General features: G+C 41.4%; 1 protein-coding gene across 2 annotated transcripts in view; it reads right to left on the reverse strand.

The window, feature by feature from the left end:
* Positions 1-1,475: 1,475 nt before the first annotated feature.
* ptp4a2b (protein tyrosine phosphatase 4A2b) overlaps positions 1,476-25,439 on the reverse strand; it is a 31,048-nt gene continuing 7,084 nt past the window's right edge. Inside the window, exons 1-7 of one of the 2 annotated variants that reach the window (XM_022194354.2) lie at positions 25,208-25,376; positions 7,305-7,597; positions 6,855-6,963; positions 6,668-6,760; positions 6,431-6,561; positions 3,332-3,406; positions 1,476-2,699 (exon numbers count right to left, since the gene is read on the reverse strand). In XM_022194354.2, the coding sequence (XP_022050046.1) occupies positions 2,588-2,699; positions 3,332-3,406; positions 6,431-6,561; positions 6,668-6,760; positions 6,855-6,963; positions 7,305-7,309 (525 nt within the window). In that variant the 5' untranslated portion in view covers positions 7,310-7,597; positions 25,208-25,376 and the 3' untranslated portion in view covers positions 1,476-2,587. Of the gene's footprint in view, positions 2,700-3,331; positions 3,407-6,430; positions 6,562-6,667; positions 6,761-6,854; positions 6,964-7,304; positions 7,598-25,207; positions 25,377-25,439 lie in introns of those variants that run through there. The other variant, XM_051955164.1, reaches the window with a different exon arrangement.

Below are 25,439 nucleotides of genomic sequence, written 5' to 3' on the forward strand. Positions count from 1 at the left end.
CTCAGAAGACAGTGGAGATGAGGATCAACTTCAGGAAAGCCCCAGCCCAATACAAAGTTCTACACCACCATCATGAAGTCCATCCTCATCTCGTCCATCACCGTGTGGTCACTGGGGCCACTGCCAGGGTACAGACAGACTTCAGAGCATTGTAGTCCTGATGTGCATGCAAAGTTTGACGCTTTTGGGGTAAGTTTAGACCACCAAAGTGGAGTTTGAAAAGACGGGAAAAGAGTGAAGAAAAAGAAACCCTAGGGTTTCAAAAGGGTCCTTCGACACCGTCGGTGCTCAGACCCTAATAATTCTGACCTATTCATATATTTTAGGCCTCGAGAAGGTCAGCTGTACGTACAGCTGGGCCTGTTGCAGATGCCCTTCTAAAACACTTTCTTCCGCTGTCTGTTCCTCTGCAATGTGGCATCTGCACCGCTTCTCATTTAGAACACTGAATAAAAAGCAGGATGCAAATTGGAGGTTTCAATCGTCATGGATTTCAAAGTAAATGACATTCATATTATTCAAAGCAGGCTCGGCAGCACTGATCTGGTAACGCGAGCTAATTCGTTTGGGACTGTGCTGTATTATTGTAGGCAGCGACAATAACTCACATACGTAATGAGTGTCGATGCTTATTCAATCACAAAAGCTTAACTTCATCGCCATGTCGCTTTATTAATCAGCGTTTCCTTCCCATTGAATTATCTAAATGGGTGGGTTGTTGTTTTAATCCTTCATTGATTTAATAAATGATTTTAAGATCAGAAACAGATGTCAGAAGTAGTCCAACATACGTCTGATGTGCAAAAGTACCGACTTTGACAGACACATTTTGTTGCAATTTCCAGTTAGTGATCTGTTTCTAATGACTTGCTCTGCACTCTTTGTCAACACTTAGTGATTTATTTTTGCCATGACAGGATTCGAACAGCAGAGGGGGCACTTTGAAATGGTTTAGGTATCGGCTGGTGTCGTGATTATCAGTTGAGGTTGTGAGTCATTTCGCAGTACCAGGGTGTCCCGTGCCTTCCACGAGGTGCTGAGTCACCCTCCACTGGAGGAAGGACATATAGGGCAGCCTTTGACTGACATGCCTGATTAGCACAAAGTGTCTGGGGAAACACCAAGTATGTTTATCACCAAGTGCAAGGTGGCAGCATTGTTACCCAGTTTCAAAAATTGGATGACAATATTTTAAGACTGCAACAATAGATGTGACTGGTTTAAGGCCTGAATAGGAGGACAAAAAGAAATACCAGCAAAGCATTGGCTAGCACACTTAAAGGTTTATCACCACAAAACCAGTAATGATGTTTGGAGTCAACTGCCAAATACCTACATAAATTAAGGACTCCTTCCACACATCTAAATCAGTCCCTCTAAAAACCACAACATAACTTCCTAACAACAATCATTCAAACTTTCCCAGCAACATGTTAAAGTGTGATAAAGTAAGAGAGCAAAAGTAGACACAAGTATGCTTTTTATTTCAATTTATTTATCTTTAAAGAACCAATACGAATTGGGGATGTTTTCAAAATGGGTACAATGATAAAAAACTGACCATTTTCATTCTTCTCCACCTTGTCTTTCAGATTGGATCTTAGGCTCTGTGTAAGAGTTGAAATACGCGCTTTTCGGGAAGTCCGACTGTCACCTCGTCAGGGAGAGTGAATGAAAACAGGAGAAGTACCTGTTGGTGTTGTTTTTTTGTTTTTTTTCCTGTTTAACTGCCTGAATGACTGAAGTGTGTGTGTGTGAGTGTATGTAGGATGCTCAGCAGGGTTTGGTGGGCTTATCTGAGGTGGACTGATTATTGCACTCCAACAAGATATTTTAAAAAAAGAAGAAGAAGAAGAAAAAGACATGGCTCTCAAAGGATAAAAAACAGAAGTATTGGATAACAAAGTGTCCTTGCCCCTGCCAAACTCATATCTGTCACACATATCATATCTTGTGAATAAATATTGCAGACATATTCAAGCTCAGTGAGCCCCGAAACTGAAAGTGACTTGAAGCAAGTGAAGGGTCAAAAGAAAACATTACTGCATTTTAAGGGTGAACCTTTGAGTTTTGTGCAAAAAAGACAGTCACAATGTATGTTTGAAGTTTAAAAATGTTTTTTCTTTTAAAAAGGTACATTATTCTGGCCTAATCATATTATCAATAATTTGTGGAAATAAAAAAATTGGAATATAACATTTTATCACCATGTTTGTGTAAAAATAAAAATTCACAAAATGGAAATTGTTATCCCATGATTACAACAGAAACCAAAAAAAAGAAAGAGGATGGACTCGAGTTGAAAAATTCTGGCCCGTGGTTGAACAGTATAACCGGGAGGCGGGCCTATCTGTGTGCTTTGACCTTCCATTCATTGGTTCGGCTGGTGGATCCCCAGATCTGGATTCATTCATTTGATCACTCGCTTCCTCTCTGATCAATTTACCATGACTCAGTGTTAACAAATCATCACAATAATTACTGATAGCACTCTCTTCATATTTTTTTTTTTTTTTTTTTTTTAAATCTCCCCTTGTCGGAAGATTCCCCACTAGATGTGCATAAGAACGATGCACTGACAGGCAGCCTACTGCACGCAGCAGTTGTGGCCGTTGGTTTCCTTGAACCGCAGACGCATTTTGGGTCTGTATTTCTCGAGGTAAAGAAGCTGTTTGGAGTTGAAGGCTCCACGTCTCTTCCTATGAAAAGCAAAGGGGAAAGGGAGAGCAGGAAATTAAAATAATGTGTTCAAAAGATCAAAGAGACCATCACACTAAACGCAACAGTGACGCATGCACTGATTTAAAAGGAATAATTTGGAATTTGAAAAAATTCAGTTAATGGCTTTTTTTTTTCTACAGAGTTGGACTTATGACCACAGCTAGCACCTGCTTAGCTTAAAAACGAAGACTTGCAACCGTGGGAAAAGTAACAAAACATGCCTGGCAGCATTTAAAAAAAAATACATCTAGTTTGTTTAATCTGCAAGTGCAAATACATCAGTTTGCCATTTTACAGTGGTTTATGCATTAGAAAATGACTTGGCTAGAAGCAGTAACTTCCAGGAGTTTCATCCACCTAAAAGGCAAACAAATTTCAAAATGTTGTATTTCTTTAACTCCAGCCATCTTACAGGGGATAGTTTTGCTTCCGGTCATTATCAGACTCTAAGCAGTTCTTTGTGTTTCCAGACAGACGCATTTCAAAATTCAGTAGTTATCAAGAAATCAAAGAAAGGCAACTCTTGATTTACTTTAAAAAGGTAGCAATCATACAAGATGGTTCAGTCTTTATTGAAACCTTCGAGAACAAAAACAGAGAGAGTACTTACTGCCTTATGAACTGCACAGCATCCTCATACTTCATCCCACACTCAATGAGGGCTAAGGCCACCAAGACTGGAGCTCTGAGAGGTGAAGAAATCCAACGGACCGGTTCGAGCAGACAGTGAGAGCATCAAAGAAGGAAAAGAAAGAGAACAGCAGATTAAATGCCAAGGTTCACATGGCTCCATAGTAATATGGTGAAGGAGGGGGGAGGTGGTGCAGATGGAGGGGAGGTGGTGGGGGGTGAGGGGGGGTTAGACCTGGGAAACAGGCCTGGGAAACCAACAGGGGTGCACAAGTTCACCGTTGCCCTGCTGGTGTGCTGCGCTCACACCCCGAGCCTCACACACCACAAACACACAGAGCGGTGATAAGTTACACTAAGACAGCCTTCACCTTTCTCACCAGAGGAGATAGAGTGAGGATAAATAAATAAATATTGAAGCTTTTCTTGAACACTTGGCAGGTCAGATCTCAGCGCTAACAGAGCATTTCCTCCAGTGGCTTTTCTCTCACGCAAAAGTCAAGAGGGATACCATGTGAGATAGGCAGGATTTTAAAAAAAAAAACAAGAAGAAGAAGAATTGGGGGGGGGGGGGGGGGGGGGGGGGGAGATACGTCAGTGTTGAAGGAGAAGTTTAAAAAATAAAAACACACACCATATATGCAAAATTTATTAACATTCAACACTGCAATAATGATCTGATTTATGCTCAACGAACACATTTTTAAGTGCATTAGCTTTACAGTTGCCGTGTGTTTCTGCTTTCATAGGCACAATACTAACAGGTGTGTGCATGTTCATATTGCAATGAAAAAAGGATTTATCGGGCACAACTACTGTTACTGTTTTTCAAAGAGTCAGAAAACAACAAGGCACGTAGCTGATGCCTCCTACACCGACGGCCTAAGTGCTAGCCTGCGTAAAGCACATCTGACTCCGAGGCAGAGAGCCCAGATGACTGCAGTAAACACAGTAGGGGGAAGAAGAGGATGGATTCAGAAAATGCCAGTCTAACCAATACTGGGAATTCTGCAACCTCTGGAATGTCACAGTAATGCAAAATGCTAGAAGCCATTGAGAACTGATAGGCTTGCTGTGCACTTGTGGTCAGGAAAAGACATTTTCACACTAGCTCGCCCACATCATGTGCTTCTGCATTCTTTGTTTTTACACTTGCGTTGTTATTTGGCACAACTCGTCTGTAATTCACTGTCACACTGCTCTGTGAATATGCACATCTTCACATTGCCCAAGGAACCTCATGACCAATAAACACATCAGATCCGAATCTAAATGCCTTCTTCTTAGGTTAACTGAGGTAATGACTGACTGTGGCAACTTTTTGTAGATTATAAAACCAGCTGATTGTCTATTTACAGAGCACTGGAGGGAGCAAGAAGAAAGGGCAACCACTGAGGTTACTAAATGTATCCCTGCCAGGGTGAATTTAAGATGAAGCTCAATAATTGAGAAGCAACAAATGATAATTGATGGAGGATGGTTGTAAATTAGGAAATTTAGGAGATGACAGATTCATTTGGACATGTGCAAAATTGAACTTATGACTTTCTGTGGATCTGTGTGTGTGTGTGAGCCGAGTCTGGCCACGGTTTTTTCTGGAGTCACTGTGCAACAGGAGGAGAGAAAATGGACTGTGGTCTGAGCAACACACAGCAGCATCACACTAACCAAATAATACTAACAGGAAGAGGAAACAGAGGATGAGAGACTGGGTCAAATGGACTGCATTACACAAGGGAGAAGTTGATGTGCGGCGGCCTTTGAAATGCTCTATCCAGCACAGGGCTCCAGATCTGCCTTTTACATTGGTTGCACTGGTGTGTCTAACTTTTTTTCATTTAGCTACAACAGCACATCATTTCGGGAATTTTCATTTTGTCTTCTCCTGCTGGATGATACATTTAAAATTAGCACTTTTTTGTCAGTTCCTGCAGACATGAAGCATTTTTAAACATTATGTAAAAAGCTTCAAACAGGAACAAAGCTGCAGGAAAATGTTTTGTACATTAAACTGGTTCTTCCTTGTTCATAAGTATGATCTGGAACTTGAAGATAGCAAAAGGCAGCTCTTCTTTGGCTACACTGTAAGGAGTGCTAAGCTTTATTATCATGTCTGACTCCTCACTGCTTGGATTTGCCACAGCCTGGCGCCGAAACACTATTGGGAGGGGGCTCCTCTGCCGACCACGCACCTGTCACTGCATGTCTATTTCTTGAAACCGTTGTGCTTATTTTAATGTCTCAGTTCAGAACACTGATGATCCGATAGCAAAAGTCTTGTTTCAGACCATACTGTGGTCACAGCCTGATAATGCTGGCCGTTTTGTTACGTCAAGAACTTAGATGTGGCGGTGGATGGCACAGTGTGACTCATGTGCACGCAGTTTAGATTGGGAGAGTATAACTCAGGTTGTTTTCTTTGGGAAAAAACGGAACGCTTCACATACACACTATCAGTAGACACCAGAATTTACTGATGTTCCCTAAATTCCACACATGCATCGGCACACGCTACAGTTTAACGACAAACCTAAACACCTGCATGCATTGGTAAATGCTAGCTAGAAAATGTGCTCAGTTATGACAGCAAATGCGACTTGGACAACTGTGGCAAAAAAATCTATTCAAAAAGAGGCTTTTGAACGTCAGATTTACCTCAGGTGAAACCAAGCGATATTATATATGTGGGCATGCCGCCCAGAAACACAGAGAAAGCCTTGCTAAATGTCAGACGCACGGGTGCAACCAATAAAAATGTTTAGTCATACTTGGTAAAATTTTGGCCGCACTCTGGAGGGAGTTCTGTAGCCTAAAGGAAGGATGTCTGGGTTCGCCTGCTGCCTTTGTGACTTGGACCCAAGACAAGCAGCAGCAGATAAATGAAAGGATGAACAATTTTTAAATAAAAAGGTGCATGCACCATCCATTCTGTGAACCGAAAATATCGCCCAAAGCTTTTTTATGCACCCAAGTATGTATTTATGTCTCAAACAGATCCATATAGCAGTTTACGTCACTCATAACTCAAGCTGTAGAGGCCTTTTAGCCTTGAGAGAGACTAACAGTAGACCATACATACCGGCCAAGCCCCGCCACACAGTGCACAGCGATGCAGCAGCCGGGCTTCTCTCGAAACTTGGTGTTGAGTAATTTGAGCCAGTCATCCACAATCTGGGTGGGCGGAGGGGCACCATCATCGAAGGGCCAGTCCTGGAGTGGACGCACACAAAATAAGAAGAACGATCATGCGTGCGACTGTGAAAAGCATAAATGTACAGTGCTAAAGGCTGCCATAAATGTGTGCGTCTACCCCTACCAGGACTTGGATCCCCTCTTTCTCTACTGGAGCCTTATCATATGTAGCCTCACACACTCTCACCAGTGTGTTCACCTCAAACTTTTTCAGGTCCTGGTAGACAGAGAAAAAAAAAAAAAAAAAAACATTTCAGAGAACACTGTTTGCAAACTGAGACACAAACGGATAGAAACAGATGAGCGCCTACCTCGGTGAACTTGTTAAGCGTGGCATTGGTGGGGTTGTGGGTGATCAGGAACCTCATGCACTCGTAGGCAATCTCGACTGCAGCGGGGCGGTTCATGTTGGCGAGACGGCTTAAAAAACAATTACAATACAATATTCTTACAAAACAAAAGCGACTTTTGGCTCAGAAGTCAGCAATGACTGCTAGAGATTTATGTATTCAGAGAAGGGTAGAATAAATAAAAAATGACAACACGTGTGGAGAAGGATGGGTTCAGGACAACAGGTGTTCACTATGGGATGATGCACACAGAGAAGGGCAACAAAAAGGATAAACTAGTCCACAGTACTCCGGGATGTTAAAAAAAAAGAAGAAAAACTTAACACAAAAACAAAAATTTCAAAGAATTAAAAAAAAAAGAAAAAAAGAAAAAGATAAGGAGACTATCCAGGAGTCATCCAATCAGTTTACCCCATTCAGGAGAGTTGTTTGTGATTGGCTGTTCGAGGAGAAAGCGGAAAGCAAAGGTTTTTCGTATTGGTTGGGACAGGGCAGGGCAGTCAGGCCAAGGACTACGCAATATCCCAGGGGGGCTTTGGAAAAGTCAGCAGTTCCTAGTGTGCCGGCAGTCAGGGGGGTTTCTGGGCAGCGTAGTCCCTCGGGGGGCGGCCGATTCACTTCTCCACAGAGGTGAGGTGCTGTGCCTGGCAGAATTCTCCGCTCACACACGCCATATAGGTACGGCTAAAGTTAACACAGAAACCCTGTGAAAGGAGCACAAAGAGGACACAGACATATTAGTCAAAATCATGATTAAAATGAGTATAACAATAAAACTGCAACATTTAACTGTACTTTACAACATCACAATTACATTTGATTCCTCCTATTACTGCTGTTATTAAGAGTGATTTGAGCTACAAGTGAAATTCACCAAAAGTTGATTATATTATTTAATTTGACTATTATTGTATCAACAAGGTAATCTTATTTAACACACAACAAAGAAAGAAAATATTTGAAAAGTAAATTGCAATATCAGTCAGAAAAAGACACCGTTACCTCACAGCACCCAAAATAAATCCCATCTTGATTTCCATAATCCTACTGGCAACCTGTGTTTATTCTAATCTTGATTACTTGAAAAACAACCCGCAGTACATTTAAAGCTATGGTTACAAATGATTTGCATTTTGATATTTAATTAGACCTGTGAACTTTAGAAATTTCCAGCTGTTGGAATATGTCACACCATTCCCAGAAACTCAACAAAGCACAATCCTGTCCGTTTCAACCTTCCAGCCTTGGTTGTGTCTGCAGCGAAATGACTACACCTTTGGATTACGCCACTCAATTCACCACCTGTCACCAAAATGAAAACTAATAATATGCACAGCAGCATGGAGCGCTCACACGCGCTTCATAAGGGTGTCTTTCAGAACAGGTAATGTCTGGTCTGTAACTAGCCTGGGAGCAGTCAGTCGATCTGTGCCAAGTCCTTGACAGTCTAAACCCAGCCGCCACAAACTGGCTGAAACCGTCTCAGAGCAACATAGGAGTGAGGTAGAGGGGGGGGGGGGGGGGGGCAGAGGAAAAATGGATGACGAGGGCTGGCTATCCCCATGCTGACTACGTAAACAAGGTAGTGGGCGGTAAAGGGAGAGAAAGGGCTCGGACTTTAGCACCATGTCACAGGCAGTAGTCACAAGGTGAGGATTACTGGGTGGGCAAAGCTTCAAACAGCCGCAGTTTTTCAGTCCCACGCTCCCTCTTTTCACTTTCTCAGTTGCTCTCACCGTTTCTATTTCACTCAATCACAATTACTCAAGTTATTTAGCTTGACAGTATATGCCATTTTTGATTTGTCTCAACTCAGCTTGCTTGATTTCTAGTAATTTTAATGGGTTTTTTTGGAGTCGGTTAAAGACATCTGAATTTGCAACCCAGGGACAGTCTTCAAAACCGCACCAACTCTCTCCTCTTTGTGTTACTCCCACCCTCTACCCCACTGTCACTTAACCTCTCCTTTGACTGCCAACACACATTCACTGTCAAAAAGCTGTATCAACCCACTACCTTCTAAATTTCTCTCCTCCTCTCCATCTTTTATACTTGCCAACTGCTACAAGGGCACTCGAAACAGCCTTGATTTTTTTTTCTTCCCCCCCTTCTGTGATGGCCGAGATCCTCTGTGACGCCTTTAATTACCACCTCTGAGCAGTACTGAGCAGAATGTGGCATTGCTGCTTGCAGACAACTGAAGCTTGCACAAAGGGTGAGCGTGCTTCGAGGGTTTGTTTTCATCAGCTTCTAATCCTTTACAAATGAAAAGCATGGACAAGTGGCACGAGGGGGCAGTTAACATGTGCTTTTCACCTGTGAATCCCCCCAGTGGAGAGCAGAGCAGACAGTTAAAAGAGATCAAAACACTGAGAAAGCACTGAAGAACAAAAGAACCCAACAGTTACACCAAGGACACCACAATGACAGGTCATGCTAAAAGATGAAAAGCAACTGGACTGTGGATGGCTGCCCAGATGTACAAAGTGACTTCATATAGTCTGTGTTTCAAATGGAGCCAGTGGTAGTGTTACAGAGAGGCAAAAAGGCAAACTGAAACTGTTTCAAAGTTAACAGTGTCGAAAATGAATGCACTGATCAGATAAAGACAGTAAAATTATCACACTTGCCTGCACTAAAGCTGAAATTTTTAGTTTGGTAGTTGACTGACGGAAATGAATCGGCAAATATTCTGATACTCAGTAAATAGTTCATCCTTGTTCAAGTGAAAAAATGCCAAACCAACTTCCTGAATCATATGATAGGAAACTGAATACTTCTGGCAATTAGGCAGAATAAAACAAGCTATATAAATACATATATAAGTATATGTATTAATCAATCATTCAAATATTCTGCAGATTATTCATTGCAGCTCTAGCAAACGCCCTTTCTGGCTTACTAGTCAACTACACATAAACCACACATATGAGCAGATAAAAAGGCAAAAAAAAAATCTAGTGTAGATGAGTGACATTTTGACCAACAGTCTTGAGTAAGCTTCTCGAAAGAGAAGTGAGCAAACTGTAGTAACATCAGGCCTGCCCGTCAGCCTGCCATCACAGCGCTGTCGGGAATGTATGCAAATCATTCTTGAAATTTGCAAACTGGTTCTGCAGTTATACACTGCATAGCTGCAGGAAGAAGAAAGAAAACACACAGAGATACACACCGAATATGTTTGTAGTAGCAAAAACATGTTTAACCACACAGGAAACAAGCAGCAGTGTGTACACAAAAGTCTTGAGCAGTGTAGCCCGAGAACAAGTCCACAACTTTCAGCGGAGCCAAGCATGAAAGGGGTTGTATATACACACACACAATTAAATGGGTATGTAGTATGCTAAATAAAACAACTAGTTACAACTACAGAAACTATTTAGATTAACGAGACGATGCTTTTATCCAAAGCAACGTACATTTGAGATTAGGTAAAACACTACGGACCTTGCCTACAACTGTACCCTGGCCAGGATTTAAACAACTGATCTCCTGAACCAAAGTCAGGGTGTCAGTGACCTATTCAGCTGTCATCATGCACATTTACAGGCTGAGAATTTTACTTCTGGGGCCTGAGAGAACATCTTGCATGTTCAACCGTCACTGCTGCAGTTTAAACTCCTGTTTCTTTAAGGCCTCCTTTCAGTCTGCTCTGATTGGCCAGCTGGTTTAAGAAAGTGAGGCGAAGCTGGTTACGTATCATAACCCCAGATCCCTCAACACAGAGATGCACCACTAGAAGAAAAGGCTCGAGTGAGGAGGTAATGGCAGACTGTAAGGAAGCAAGTCATTGCTTCAAGGTGTGCCAAACTAGTGGCTAGGCAGTTTCTATCCAAATGTGCAACTCCCTTTGACATAGATACTGGGCTTTGTAACTTTGCAGACCTTTTTTAAGAACAAAAAAAGCAGTATAATACACTGAAAGGAAAAGAAACCTTCCAAAAGCATGACATGGGCTCTTTAATATGCAGATTATTTCGGATTTAAAGTTAGTTTTCATTCAACAATTGTCCCAGTATACAGTTTTGAAACTCATACCCATATTTGAGGATTTAAAATCAAATATTAGGGCATTTTACTTTAAAAATTTCTGAAAATATAAAAACTGTTATGATGGCATCTTTTCGCACACTGAAGTTTTTGTATTTGACACCCCAATTTCTACTTAAGTGATTAGTTGTGCTGTAACCGCTGTAACCAAATCACTTTCTATTTTGTTGTCACTTTCACCAGACCACATGCAGGTATTACATGTGAAAACTCAGTCAAAATAAATAAATAAATGAGTGAACATCATCACACTTAACTCAACGAAAACAAAGTTAAAGTTGCCATTAAGGCTGGTACTGTCCCATGCTGTGGAATCAACTCACCCAGATACGACACAGCACCACCTCCACTAAACACAGAAATGACAGAAACACGAGCATTTTGTGCACACATGTCTATGCACAAACATATATTCTAAATTGGGAGAAAGGTCAATGAGTAAAGGCAGAGGCCCACGCAGCAGCCAAGAGAAAGCTCCCTTGGTGCCCTGGACCACATCACGTGCTCTACTGTTGGAGCAGAGCTGCGACGGGACGGAGAGAAAGACAGTGTGGAAAGGGACCGAGTTGATAGGATGAACTTCCAAATTCAGCTGGCCCTTCCCAGAAATCCACAGTGACTAAGGAGAAAGTACAGAAGGATACAGACAGTAAGATGGCAAGTGTGAGAGAGCAGGGAGAAGTAGTACCAGCTGATAAGGGCCGCGGTATCACGGAACAGAAAAAGGTCATGTAAACCTAAACAGGCGATAAAAGTGGAAAAAGAATGGGAACCGGGACATGGGTATCCTGCAGCTGTTAACTCATCATTTTAGCATAATTCATCAGTCTGTCTGGTGAAGTAGAAAGTCGTGTATTGTTTAATTGCTAAGGGAATGAAAAAGGTATTCAAATCCAAAGTGATTAAGTGTGACAGATAAGCAAAGCCTCGAATATCAACAACGGCTGGAGCATTGCCAGTGGAAGCTGTAAAGTTATCAGAGCTTAAGTGCATGTACAGAAAGTATACTGCTACAGTGGGAGTGCTAATTGAATGCCTTTCACTGTGTTAAGGGTTTTACTGCCATGGGACTCCATAATTGTGATGCTGAAGCTGTGAGCAGCTCATGCTGACACCTGATAACTGTCAGGTGTCCTATCTCCATGACTTTCCCACCATCACTACTACTATATACATACACCACACATGTACACCATGTACATAGTGCAGAAAGCCACAAGCTGACTGGGGCAATACATTTGCCACAAGGGCGAGGGGGATGTTCTAAAATTAGAAAGAAAAACACATACACACACAGGACAAGTGAGCTCAAATGTCTGGACAGGGAATATACAGGCTGGAGAGGCATGGTGGCAAAACATCAGACTTTTACACAAAAAGTGGAACGTCTGAGTCCATCTTCGTCCCCCCTTGCGAAATATGTTAGTATTACATGCATCCCTGTCTGGTGGTTTGAGGTTGTGTGTCTCTCACTGATGTTTTGTCTGGAGCCAGACTGGGCATGACCAGACTGTACTGCCTTGTAGCAGCTGGAGGGCTAATTTGCTGCGTGAGATCCAAGTCGAGTGGAAGGGAGAGTGCCTGTCATCCATGGCAGGGTGGACAGTGAGAGGAGGGAAGAGGGCAGGCTGGAGGAACCCCTGTTCCCCTCGATGTGACAGCAGCATGGATGGCACGATAAAAGATAAAAGCTGTGAAACCCACATACCCACCTGCTTGCTACACTCATATCTCTTTCTAGATATACAGTAGGCATCTGCAGTACACTGTTTATTTGAAACTAGCAAAAGTGAAATTGTTTTGGAACCAATTAGCAGAACCAAAAATAAAATGCCTCAATGCTTTCTTTGGAATCCAAATGTTGAACATGCTGCTTCATGCCCAACCCTATTTTCTCAAGCTGCAAGCCCTCATGAACATAAATAAACGTGTACATAAATAACAGGTGGGAGGGAAGTACTCCAATATGTCAAGCATTGATGTGCAGCTTACTGAGGAGCACAGAAGGGAAACCACTGACAGCTGCAAACAAACGTACAAACATCACGAATCAGTGAGCACAGAATAAGAGCCAAGTGTCATAGAGGCACGTCTTCATTCCTGTGGCCTCTGTGAGTGCCAAATAAAAGATAACCAATACACTTGGAAATGTCAAGGAGGATAGAGATAAAGGAACCGCAACAAGAAGAAAGCCAGTAGCATGTGCTGTTTAAGCGAAATCCTGAAGAGGACATAACAACGGATTATCAAAAGTAAACAAGAGAGAAAGAGAGCAAAGAAAGAAATGACAAGGCAAGGAATAAGTCAAAAACTAAGACTATGAGCTGAGATCACACCTGCCCAACGGCCCAGCTGGTTCCTTGCAGTGACGTCAATACTTTTGATAGGCTGGCTGGCTGGCTGGGTGGATCTCACCCCAATTTTGAAATTATCTCAACCTAACTGTGTTCGCAACAATATCAAAAACCACTACTCAATTATCCAAACCAGTGCAGGGAAAATGCAAAAACAGCGATTAACTGAGTGAACTTGTTGACCTGCTGACAGGAAAAACTGAGTAGAGGCCAACTTTGTGTGAACAGCCCTACTGACACGTACACCCTTTTTATTTATTTTTTTTTAAGGTTTTTCACACTTAAGCCAGTTGGGGAAGTTCCAAAAGCATGTGCACAGACCTTGGCACATTTAAGTGTGAAAGCTGGTGTCAAACTTGTAGAGGCAGTCTTTGGTCTACCTCAAAACAGTGGTATGAGTAACCTACAGTAACCGCTGACAAGTCGACCATCTGCAAAGAAGACACCCGCTTCAAACACTAGACTCTAGTTAACATGCAATTATGACACCATCGTCATCTGTCATATAGTTTGGATACAGCATCAGATTATTAAGAAAAGCTGTCTTTGAATGCAGTCATTGCTGCAATAAGTTTACTTCCAGTGTCTGAAAACAAAAAGTTAAGACACCGGCACAAAACACGTTATGTCAAAACCTGCGACATTACAAAAGAAAACGAGACTATAGTGCATTGGTTAAGTATTAACTCTTTTGAATGTCAACCAAAACATAACCAAATCTTACCTTAAAATGGTGACGTTTCATCAAAATCACTTTATTCTGTCTCTCTTTTTAAAAAACATTAAAAATGTTTGCTTAAGCCAAATTCTTAAAAAAAAAAAAAAGAACAAATTCTGTGTTCCAGAGCAAAACAAAAAGTCATGTGACAAAAATTCAAGGCCTTTCCAGCTAAACTGCAAACAGTGTTTACAGAGAGCAGACAAGAGATATGTATGAACTTGTTTTTTATTTAAATATTACATCCATATAATGAAGAGTCTGCTTTTTTCAGCATTCGTAACATCCATGGGCACTTCTTACAGATGGTGAGTCCAATTTTGTTTATTTTTTGGTGAAACAGACAATCAAATATATTCCATGTTCATTTTTACTTAATTTATATGACATTTGAATTTTATTAGAATGCAAATACGATTAGCTGTGGTTATGCCGTTTCTATAGATGCACAAGACTTGCCCACAGTGACTGAAAATGTCTAGAAACTGCTTAGGTTTTGGAGGATTTAAACATACAGAGGACTCTTGCCATTACTATTTACAAGCATTACATATAACCTTGAGTGAGGAATACCTCTCACACAAAAGGCACAAGTCATGAATCCCGTGCATTAAAACAAACCCTCAGTAACAGCTTTCAAATGAATCCTGGTTTAAATTTAAGTATTTGGATCTCAAAAATCAGGAAATGCTGTTAAGGCTCATATTTCCTCCCATTTACAAAAATATTTACACCCATTGCTATGGCACTCCAATTGTGGGTAGATGCATTCTGTTTGCTTTAATGATCCCTGACATGTGTCTAGAACTTGACTAGAGTCCACCACTGGTCAGACCTTAGGGATGGATGACGGGTGCCAATTACAGAGAGGTCATTGAAGAAAACCCGCTTCGACCTGAGACTGGGGCGACATTTCACCTTTCAGTACAACAGAGAATCGCAGCATACAGCCAAGACAACGCTGAAGTGGCTTCGGGACACATCTCTGTCCTTAAGTAGCCCAACTGAAGCCCAGATTTAAAACCCATACAGCATCAGTGGAGAGACCTGAAGATGGCTGTTCACAGACAGGATCTGCATGAGTAATGGGATAAACTGCTAAAATCCAGATGTCCAGAGCTTGTAAAGGCGTACCCAAGAAGACGAGCTGTAACTACTGCCAAAGGAGCTTCTACAAAGTACTGAAATAAGGCTCTTGATGTTTTGTAAAGAAGAGATTTTAGTTTAAGATATTTTTGAAATTAGATTTAAGAAGAAACTACGTTTGCCCTTTGTCACTGCAGGTTATTGAGTGTGGATGTCAGTAGTTTCAATGCAATTAAGTGAAAGACTGGGTATTTCCTAAAGCAACTATAAGAGAGCTAACTTCACACACACAAAAAAAGCATGCTGCCAGGTCATAGCCCAGAACTGAAGGGGTCCATCAATGCGGGGTATGGTGACAGGTCACTACAGCATTCAGCAAACAGCACACACATGAAAAGAAGTAGTGTGCACAACCCTCCCTTGCCATCAGTCATGCTCGGAAACACACGAAGACAAACAGGCAAGCAAGAAAGCAAACACACGCCAAACTACAATAAGCTACCCTGGTTAAGCTTCTACTCCTTTTTTGAGCCTCACCAGTTTATCTAGTGTGACAAGCAATACACTTAAATCCCATGACATGCCCAGGCAAGACACATTGAGAGATGGAGGCTTATATGCAAAACTGAACTCAAGCAGAGATCGCAAACTGTAACTATGCCTCCTATGAGCTGCACACTGAGGATTTAAAAAACGTGAAGGTAATTGTGGGTGGGTAATGAAACTTCAAGACAGTATATTCTGTGTGACTTCATGCTTTGGTGACTGAAATCTGTTAATGCGCCTGCCTATGGGTTTCCAGGAATGTCGTCGTAGATCTAGGAAGAACTGGTAAACGTCCATTCAAAGCGTTTCTGAGAACAGCCTCTTTACTATATGCACCATGTGGGTAGGGAAGGGTTTGAGCAGCAGGGTTTAATTAAAGCTATGTGGGGTGTGTTGCCACTACCACCAATACCTCAACAGCTACCAGACCTTTTTTTCTATATCGTACAGTACACAGCAGGAAATTTAATAGATGTAGAATTTCCCCCTGCTTGACAAAACAAGCAAACTGAAGGCATTGCCACTGACATTCCTTTTTAACATTTCATAGACAAACTGCAGTTTCAGTGCATATGTGTATGTATAGAGCGATGCAAGGGTAAAAAAATTAAATAAATCACTGATTAACGGCAAAAAATAATAGACTGCCTGCCCTTTGGACACTGTCATCTAATAAGAACCGTATGATGAGAATGCAAGTCACAGTTGGTCATGTCTGTGTTTACCTGTTTCAAGGTGAAACCACAGACAGACAGTGTGACTGAGGCTTGTGGTTGTCTTCGTCTGAATTATTATAAAGCTGGGCTTTTCATGGGACCATTACCACAGAACCCTAAGACATACAGTCTCCCCATATTGGGTAGTAATACTTAAAAATGGACTCAAGGAAAACCACAGGGTAAGTCTTCTCCTTCCCCTCCCTCAGTCCAAAATTCGAATGAAGCAACAAAGCTGCAAGTGTTTAATTCTGTTGAGGTAATACCTTAAAACATTTCTAAACTTCAAGGTTTACTGTTGGACTTTAGTAAGTAAAACTCTAAGATGTTGCACTGTTCACTCTGCGTGGTACACAGAACAATTACTATCAGCACTCTACTTCTGGATACATACTTGCACTCCTGAAATAAAAATTCTAAACTGCAAGCTCCAACCAGAACCTTCTGGAACTGCACCAGGTGTTGTCCAGTGTTGGCCATAAAGCTCAAAAAACACAGTTGAACATGTCAACCTTCCTGCAAGGCCAGAATCTGAAACTTCTCTGCTTATACTGCACAGGTCAATTGATAGGCCAGCATGTGAAGCTCACACTGAATGATAACAGTCACTTTTTCCCCACTCACCTTTTCCAGTGACAAAGCCAATAAAGTTCTTTCAAACAAGATGGCTGAGGCCTCAGTGTAAACAAAAAGAAAGACGAATTGCAATTGTGCCGTTTTTAAAGCTGAAATTATGCTGATAAGCTTCGGAAGTTACATTAAGTTATTGTAAATATACTGCACTTATCTGAACAGACATTTGTAACCATGTTAATTCTATATTTAATAGTAAAGAGATGAGAGTTTTATCTTATTGGAATTATTTAGCATTGAGGGCCTTAGCTGTAAAAAGTGCAGCCCAGTAGGGTACTTCTGAACATTTTCATTTATTACCAATAAATGCAAACAATTGTGTGAACCGAAGTTCATCTTAAACCAAGAATTTTGTGTACTGTCACAGCCCTACCTGCTTTAAAAGGGGGAGGAAATAAAACACATCTTTACTGTATGTTATAGCTTCTATATGGGCGGACAATGTTTGATCAAGCCTAGAAATAGGTTGGGGGTGAAGAATGACCCTCTACAAGTTCTAAATTTCAAATCAAGAGGCACAAATATCCTTATGGCTGTCCATAAGTTGGACTCCTCTAGCCACGGCAGACCTCTTTGCCTCTTTGAAGGGTTTATAGATGCACCACAACGGCTCACCTAACCTTGCTCACACACTTTTAATCCGTTAAAAGCAACAGTGAAAGTCTTTAATAAAGGACAGAAACATCACAAGGTTGACAAATGGTGTAGCACTTGTGTATCGACCAACAAAAGAATGTTGTACTGATGTGTGAATGACTCTGTTGTATGGCAAAAATGAACAGTGCTTCATTTCTGATGAATATCCTGCTACAGACTTATCCCAAACGACTGCAGAATGCTGTCACCATCACTTTATAGGAGCACATGTTTCTACATTACTGCCAACCAGTAGACATAAATGTTAAAAGTAAACGGCTGAGAAAAAGATTCAAGCGATGATATAACATGACGAGAATAAGTTGACTACGGGGTACCAATACAGGGCTTTTAGGTTGACAAGCTTAAAATATTAATGCGCTTTGAAGTTTAGTGGTCGTTTAACTGCTAGATTGTTTCCCCAAGAATGACTCATGACTATGTCGGTCTGTCTGAACCATAAAAAGTAACTTCCATTCGGAACTTCAAAACAGTAGACAGTGGTGTTTTCTGTAGAGACCATTTGGTCAAGCAGAAATACTGTAGTGCAGACTACGCCTTACTGACACCACAACAGGACATCAGCAAAGAAATTATTTGAACAATTTACAAAATTAACAAACTCCTGCAGATTAATTTAGCAAACAACTACCTTGATTAAAATGAATTGTGATGTCACAAATCATCATAACCGGAACACACCCACAACTCAGATTGTAACTGAGCACAATGAAACTTTCCACTTTGACCAGAAGAACTGCAAAACAGGTACTCGTGCAAAACTGGGAACATACATCATTCTGTACTGTAAAGGTCATAGACCCAAGCAAAGTAACACCAAACCAAACCAAGAAACATTTTCAGGTGGAGGGCAGTATTTATCAAGTTTGTTACACAACTCATTTCACAATAACCATCAGAGCTTCATCACTGCTAGTATTTTAAGACTCAAACATTTTTGCAATTTTATTTTTGTCAACTGCGTATTATAAAAAGTTCTGTCAGCACATGAAAAAGAACTTATGACAACTTAAACACTAATGGAACATTAGCTTGCATTTGCATCTTCTTGATTAGATCCACTTATCTCTTACTGGTAGCTCAGTATGTTATGTTGTTAAGAGTGGGTGTGATTTTAACACCGCACACTGTGCTACTGGCTTCTAGAGTTTGTGATGTTGTGCCAACCTTAAATGTATTGTGGCATTGAAGTATCTGCTGTTCACATTTCTATGCAAAGCAGGGAAAACATTAATTATTGTAAAAAAAAAAGTCAAAAGTTCCATAGGATTTGAGAATAGAATTAGTCATTTAAGCAACCGCTAGCATTGTTTTTAATTGCCCAGCTCAGTGTTGTTGATTTAATGCTAACTGGACATCTTCATTCTATTCCCTATTCAGCACAACAGGTTACCTCTCTGTGCTTCCTGAAGACAGCAGCTCATCTTCCTGTGGAGTACATGTTGTTCTGGCTCCATGTGTCGATACAAACTGGCCTTAAGAACTGAGGCGAGAAAACATGTAACCCCCTCCTCTGTTTCCATGAACAGACAAACACCCTCTACACGCGCTTTCGCACATGGCAAGGCCCACTTATCACACTGCTTTGCAGCCTCTGAGTGAGCACAGATAAACAGTGTGACGATCAAAGGCCTCTGATAGGGCTTACGGGGGGGACAAGGACTGATCCGTCTCTGGAAAGGACTGAAAGAGACCAGAGCTCAGTACCTTAGAAATGGGAATGAAAAGAGGAAAACATCTGAACAAAGGCCTGTTGTGTCCTCGCCTAACTAACCTAGCTGCACTTTTAATCACACTTTTCATAAAATCAAACACCAGTATCTGAACAATACCATGGAAAGAAAACCAAAGTCTAAGTCCCAACACTTACATTTGCCTATAATTTCACTAAGGATTAAGAGTTCACATGCGCAAAGTAAAACTAATTCTCTGCCAAAACATGTGCTTTAACAAAGGCTGGACAAAGTATTGAATATTAACTACAGGGTTGTTATAGTTTTGCTTCAGATACAAAACACAGCACAACAGTTTTGACAACAGTATCTCGAGATATTTTACAATTGACAGCAAGAATATTTGTTACATTTCAAGATGAGCCTCTGGAAAATGGGGCCAGTTCATGGTGAACCAGCTGAAAATGTGTCCAAGAGTAATTGCAGCCTGGAAACTGTAGTCGCTAATAAAAAAAACAAGTCAACAACAAAGAATGAGAAGAGGACAAAGACTTTTGTCATGAAAGATTCACACTTCACACTCAGTAGTAGTGCTATGAACTACCTTTTTCAGGGCCAGTACAGATAACAATTATGTAGTAATCAAGAAGTCCAATAGCCAGGCTTCGGAGCAAACAGACATTTGCAGTAAAAGTCTTGGTGTCACAATTTTTGTACTCCAACTAAAAAAATTTACTGGAAGGCATTTGTTTGTTTGCATATTATATACATTTTTACTGGAGAACTTTTCAAAATGTATCTTCACTGTAAAAAGGGCTTTTACAAGATATAATATGACAGTGCTGTTGGGGCAAGATATTGCTCGGGACTACACAGTAACTACAGATAAAGAAATGCATCAGAGGCATAGTAGTACACACTTTAATTCATTTGATCAGGAACCGTTTTTTTTTTTTTTTTTAATTAGCGATATAAAAATGCTGAATATGGGACATTGGATCAATCTCCACTATGCCTATAGAAGTGAACTACTATTAATTTGTATCCATTTGGGATTATACTGTACATTAAAAAAAGAAACTTCACGGGGACATCCTTAGTGTGGGACAAAATGATTAAAACATTACCTATTTTAACCTAAAGCGTTTGAACATTTCCCTGGCATTTCAAAAGGATCACTAAATAACTGCTGAAACTCATTCATCTAAAACAGCTAGGGATATTCTGTTGCAATGAATTCAAAGTTTTAGATAGGTCATCTGACAGGATGGTGATACTGCTAGCAAAGTATCACTTTTCATGAGCTAAAAATCACTATCTCCACTTTTACCAGTGAAACAAAGTTACCTTGTGGAGTCCTGGTTCTAGCAGTGCTGTGGAATGAATGTTCTATGAGTGAGTCCACGTTTCTGTTTGTCTCACAGATGTGAACAAAACAGGACTTAAATTTTAGGAAACACCAGCTGTGTAACTGTTTTATGAGGAAGTGTGCTCATCTTGTTTGTTTCACCTCAAGGATATGCACTGTGTTTTGGTCAGCAATACTGAATGTAAATATAACACGAGTATTTACAACAAAAACTCCACATGGCATTTTTAATGTGCTACTGACATAGCAGTCTATATTAATGTACTCCACAATGGTGGATTATTTTTCCATGCCACCATCAACTCCTCAGAGGGGACAGTAAAGTTTTCTGCTCTGATCTGGAATATGGGTCGAGGGACTATATTCAGCCATCTGAGCTCCTTTGATAAGTCATAATCTCATGTCACATTTCTAAATCTGCTCTAGGACGACATCTCCAGCACACACAGGATACATCACAGCAGACAGCCACACCTCTACCTGTTTGCCAACACATCTGTTAAGTATGGACAGACAGTGCTGAGGCTGAGATTTAATTAAAAGGTGGAGATAAGATGTGCACAGCCACAATACAGAATAGTGCAATCAGAAAACAAGTCGCTCCTTCCACATTCCAGCTAATGATTACTTCCACTCTTGCAAATAACTGACAGCTTCTCTTTGTAGAAGTTTACTTGTTTGTTGTTTAAAGAGCCAAAGAGGTTCTGGTTTCTAAGTGTGTCTGGGTGGTGGGTTTATTCAACCAAAGTCAACTCTGGACAAAATTACTATGAAACCCACATGCAAAAAAATGCAAACTCTCAAGACGTAGAAAAACAAAAAGCATTTCAGTAGAAGACACCAGCAACAAACAGACCCAGACAAGAGCATGTCTGCTCATTTTTTTCCCCAGGAGGTGCAGAGTCCCACTGCAACATCAATTCTTCTGACATTTGGAAACCAACTTTGCCTTCTGACAGCAGCATCAGGGGATGCCTGTTGCCATACCAACGATTATCTCTGTGGTAGCAACAAGTGCCCCTGTAGGGAAATTTGGTTTCCCTTGTGAACAGATCAGAGAAGAGCAATGGTGCTCTCTTTAAACATTCACAAAATAAAGCTAATATAACACTAAAAGGTGCAACACTAACAAGGGTCAAGGTTCAGAATAGATGGTTGCATATACACTCTAAAAAAACTTTTTAACCTATGAATCAACATCCTTACCGGAAGAAAAAAAAAAAAAAACACCCTGTGATCTCTGATTAGCGCCTGGCAGCAAATCCATCTTTCTGAGATTATAGTCACAATGAGCACATTAGTTTGAGGTCATGTTGTGAGAGGTAGTCACACATTTCAAGTGTTTAATAAGTTGCTTTAGGAAATTAACAAAAATCATGACACATGAGATGCAAAACATTACCTGGCCAATGAGAAAACGGTGAGTTTGTTTATGTGCAGCACCACAGTATGTTCTAGACCACAGCTGCTTCAAAACTAGAACACTTTCTGAATCAGAAAAGGTGAGCAGCTGCGTACGACTACAAAACAGCACGAACAACAATAACAACACCATTTACTACAGCATGTTGTGCAAAGGACTGAGTGTTCCCCGTTAACTGCAGCTCTGGCAGTTCTAGCTAGACAAGGTAGGTGTAAACACAAATAACAAAGGAAGATCCTATTCCTACCTGTTGCTATAGTTTCAGTAGGCAGCCTTGCAGCAGCATCTACAAGATGTGTCAATCTGTCAGACACTGCCAGCGCCACTGAGCCAGTGCCTCTGCTTTATCCGAACGCTGTGGCAACAACAGTAAACGAACACCATGTCGACCAGGGCATGATTCATTAACCAACACACACCACAAGCAACCCACACAAAAGGTGCCCGTGGTTGCTAATGCATAATTATAGATTGTTTTTACACTTAACGGCTTCAAAGGCGTAGATAAAACGGTGGGCATCTAATCCTATCTTTCCACTTTGGACCGATTTCAAAACAACACAATTTCTACGGAGCCATAGATCTTAGCAAGCTATCACATAGTAAAACCAAAGCTTGTGTTCCACTCTCACCACAGCCAGATGCCTAGGGGAATAACTACATTTTCAACTGGCCAAATCTGTTAAGCCAGTCAGTGTGGAAAGGGCCTCTTCAACCCTACCTTTCAACACTCACAGCCACCCTGTGGCTAGATGGGCTGAATGCCAGCAGGCAACAACATAGGTGTTCCTCTCCCCCAGTAACCCTCCTTGGTAAGCTGGCGTCAGATTACTGAAACACTGGGTTCACCTTTCACAGTTACGGTAACCAAGGCTGAGAACTTCCTTACTTGTCACAGTGCTTATTTTATGTGACCAGCAGACAGAGCACCTCCCCTTTTATTGATGTAGAAATATACAGCTAGATTTAGCCCACCTCGAATGGTTTGACCCCAACATGACAGAATTTTCTATTAGTAAAATGCATGAAAACCCAAACAAAGGTCATCATCAATATTTTTTTAATGTGTAGCTCAAAGGCTATGATTTGCTCTCAACATACATACTATCACATATTCTATGCTTACAGACACTGAGTGCCAACCTTGCAGTTTTATAGTTACAAGTATGCACCAACAAAAAAAAAAAAAAAAAAAAAGAGAGAGAACAAACTCAACTCATGGAGACCCACTGGTAATTGGAGTTTGACTTGCAGTGTGGTATCTCATGTATGAGGGCCTCTAACTGTACAGGACTGCCGTTAGCTGTAGGCAGAGCAGCAAGAGGACTGAGGGGTGAGATGCTATTTCTAGATTGGCCGGCACATCGTGTCAATTAGCTATGAAATAAAGCAGGTCAACAGTATGAGTGACCTACTTCTGGAATAAAATGTGAATAAAGACTCAAAGTCCTGTCATGCAGAAGTTGTGAAATCCAAGTAAGCCTATGCATTTATTGCTTCCGCACTGTGCAATTACAGTGCTTGTGAAAAAAAAAAGGCAGGTCTAATTATTTTTGCAATAGCTCGCCAAGCTTTCGGTTTGTTTTGATAACGGCTATAACATCCTCATCTTCTATAGTCTCTGCAGGCAAATTAGGTCACCTTGCAGTGACTCATAAGCAGGAATGTATAATTAGCTTACCTGTTACACCAGTTACTCATTGACTCATCCGCCCATGCTAGGAGGAATGTTCAGAGCTTTTCATTCGTATTAACTGCCCACTAGAATTTACTACCAGAAGAGACTCAAATCATTGGAAGGTCATAAATTGAAAACTGAGAGGCATGGGAATGTGCCGCGGCCTTTAGTGTCACAGCTGCTCGAGTCAACTTCCTCCCCAAGTGCATTTCCTCATTTCACTTCAACCCACATGGCTAAATGGCTGGGTGCTTTCTGTTTTAGGAAACCAGACGAGGCTAAATTATAGACCCATCTAACCCCAGTGTTAGCTGCATTTCTACATAGAAGCCAGGCGGATTTACCGAGTCAGCCCAGATAGTTAACAATAAAGACAGCACTTTAGCAGAAACAAACGGGAGCCGTGACGACCAAACAACCGGCAGACAGGCGGTGTCGGTTTACCGACCGCTTCGAGTTCTTGTTTAAATTGTTAGCCTGGCTCATGGCTTTACACAAATGAGTCAACCATGCTGTGGGTCAAGATATGTCACAAAGGGCGGAAGGCAGCTAGCTAGCTCAGTCGCCATCTAGTTCCCTCTAGCCAAGTCTGTCGAGAGCACCACGATAGGCTGAAAATACTGAAAATCACGATCATTGGTTATTTCTTATACATTAAAAAGACACCGCTAATGTCTGAGTTAGCCGAAACAGGTGTTAAAACGTTAACCAAAGCACTGGTTAAGCTAAGTGTCCAAGAAAAGTGTTACCTGTATGTACCGATACACCAATAGCTCATTGTACTGCTAAGGGTAACGTTAGCTCTCATTATTATTATTATGAGATTTCAGACGACGTTCAGCTTGGGCAATAACAGTGTTAAGTAGCACACACAGTGACCTGTCTCTAAACGAAAATAAACACTGACTACGGAGTAGTGAGGATAGTGGTGGTGACGCTAGTGAGAGCCTTTTCTTCTTCTTTTAGGAAATAGCCATAGCCGCAAGCTAGCGCTGCTACATTAGCTAGCAGGCTAGCTCCGCACTTTGCTTTCACCAAGCAACCACGGATACGTCATCCCTCGCCAAATTAGAGTTAACCAACTTAAGTTTGGGTAACACAAAATGGCGAAACTACGATAATTAAGACTCAAACCTGCTAGCACCAATGTCGATAGTTCACGTGAAGTGTCTTTCCAGGCTTTGCGCTGGAAGCTAACGTGAACGTGGCTACATACTGGTTTGTCTACTCCGACAGAAGGCTCATGCAACTTAACTTCGGCTGCCCTGTGCTGTGCCGATCATCTAACGACATGTTAAGAGCCAACTTTTAATCGGGCTCTAGTGGATCTGTGGAGCTACAATCGCGTAGCATCATACCAGAGACGCATTCCAAGAAGCCAGTTTAGTTAGTTCGGTCGTGGGCTACTTACAAAGAGCAGGCTGAACATTGAAATCCCGTGACTACCCCGGAGAAAGTGGAGGGAGTGCAGAAACCGCTGTCAGGTCGCCTTTTTGTTCCTCTTCAATGTGGCAGCTTGAATTCTCGTCGGAGGTCGGGAACTGTTGTCGGGGAGGAGCCTGCTCAGTTTGTCGACGCCTTCAGGGACTGTCGGAAATGCGTCCAGCGAGGCAGTGCCGGTCAAAAGTCAGTGTGTGAAATGT

The sequence above is a fragment of the Acanthochromis polyacanthus genome, chromosome 11 (genome assembly GCF_021347895.1).
Source record: "Acanthochromis polyacanthus isolate Apoly-LR-REF ecotype Palm Island chromosome 11, KAUST_Apoly_ChrSc, whole genome shotgun sequence".
In the NCBI taxonomy this organism is placed as follows: domain Eukaryota; kingdom Metazoa; phylum Chordata; class Actinopteri; family Pomacentridae; genus Acanthochromis; species Acanthochromis polyacanthus.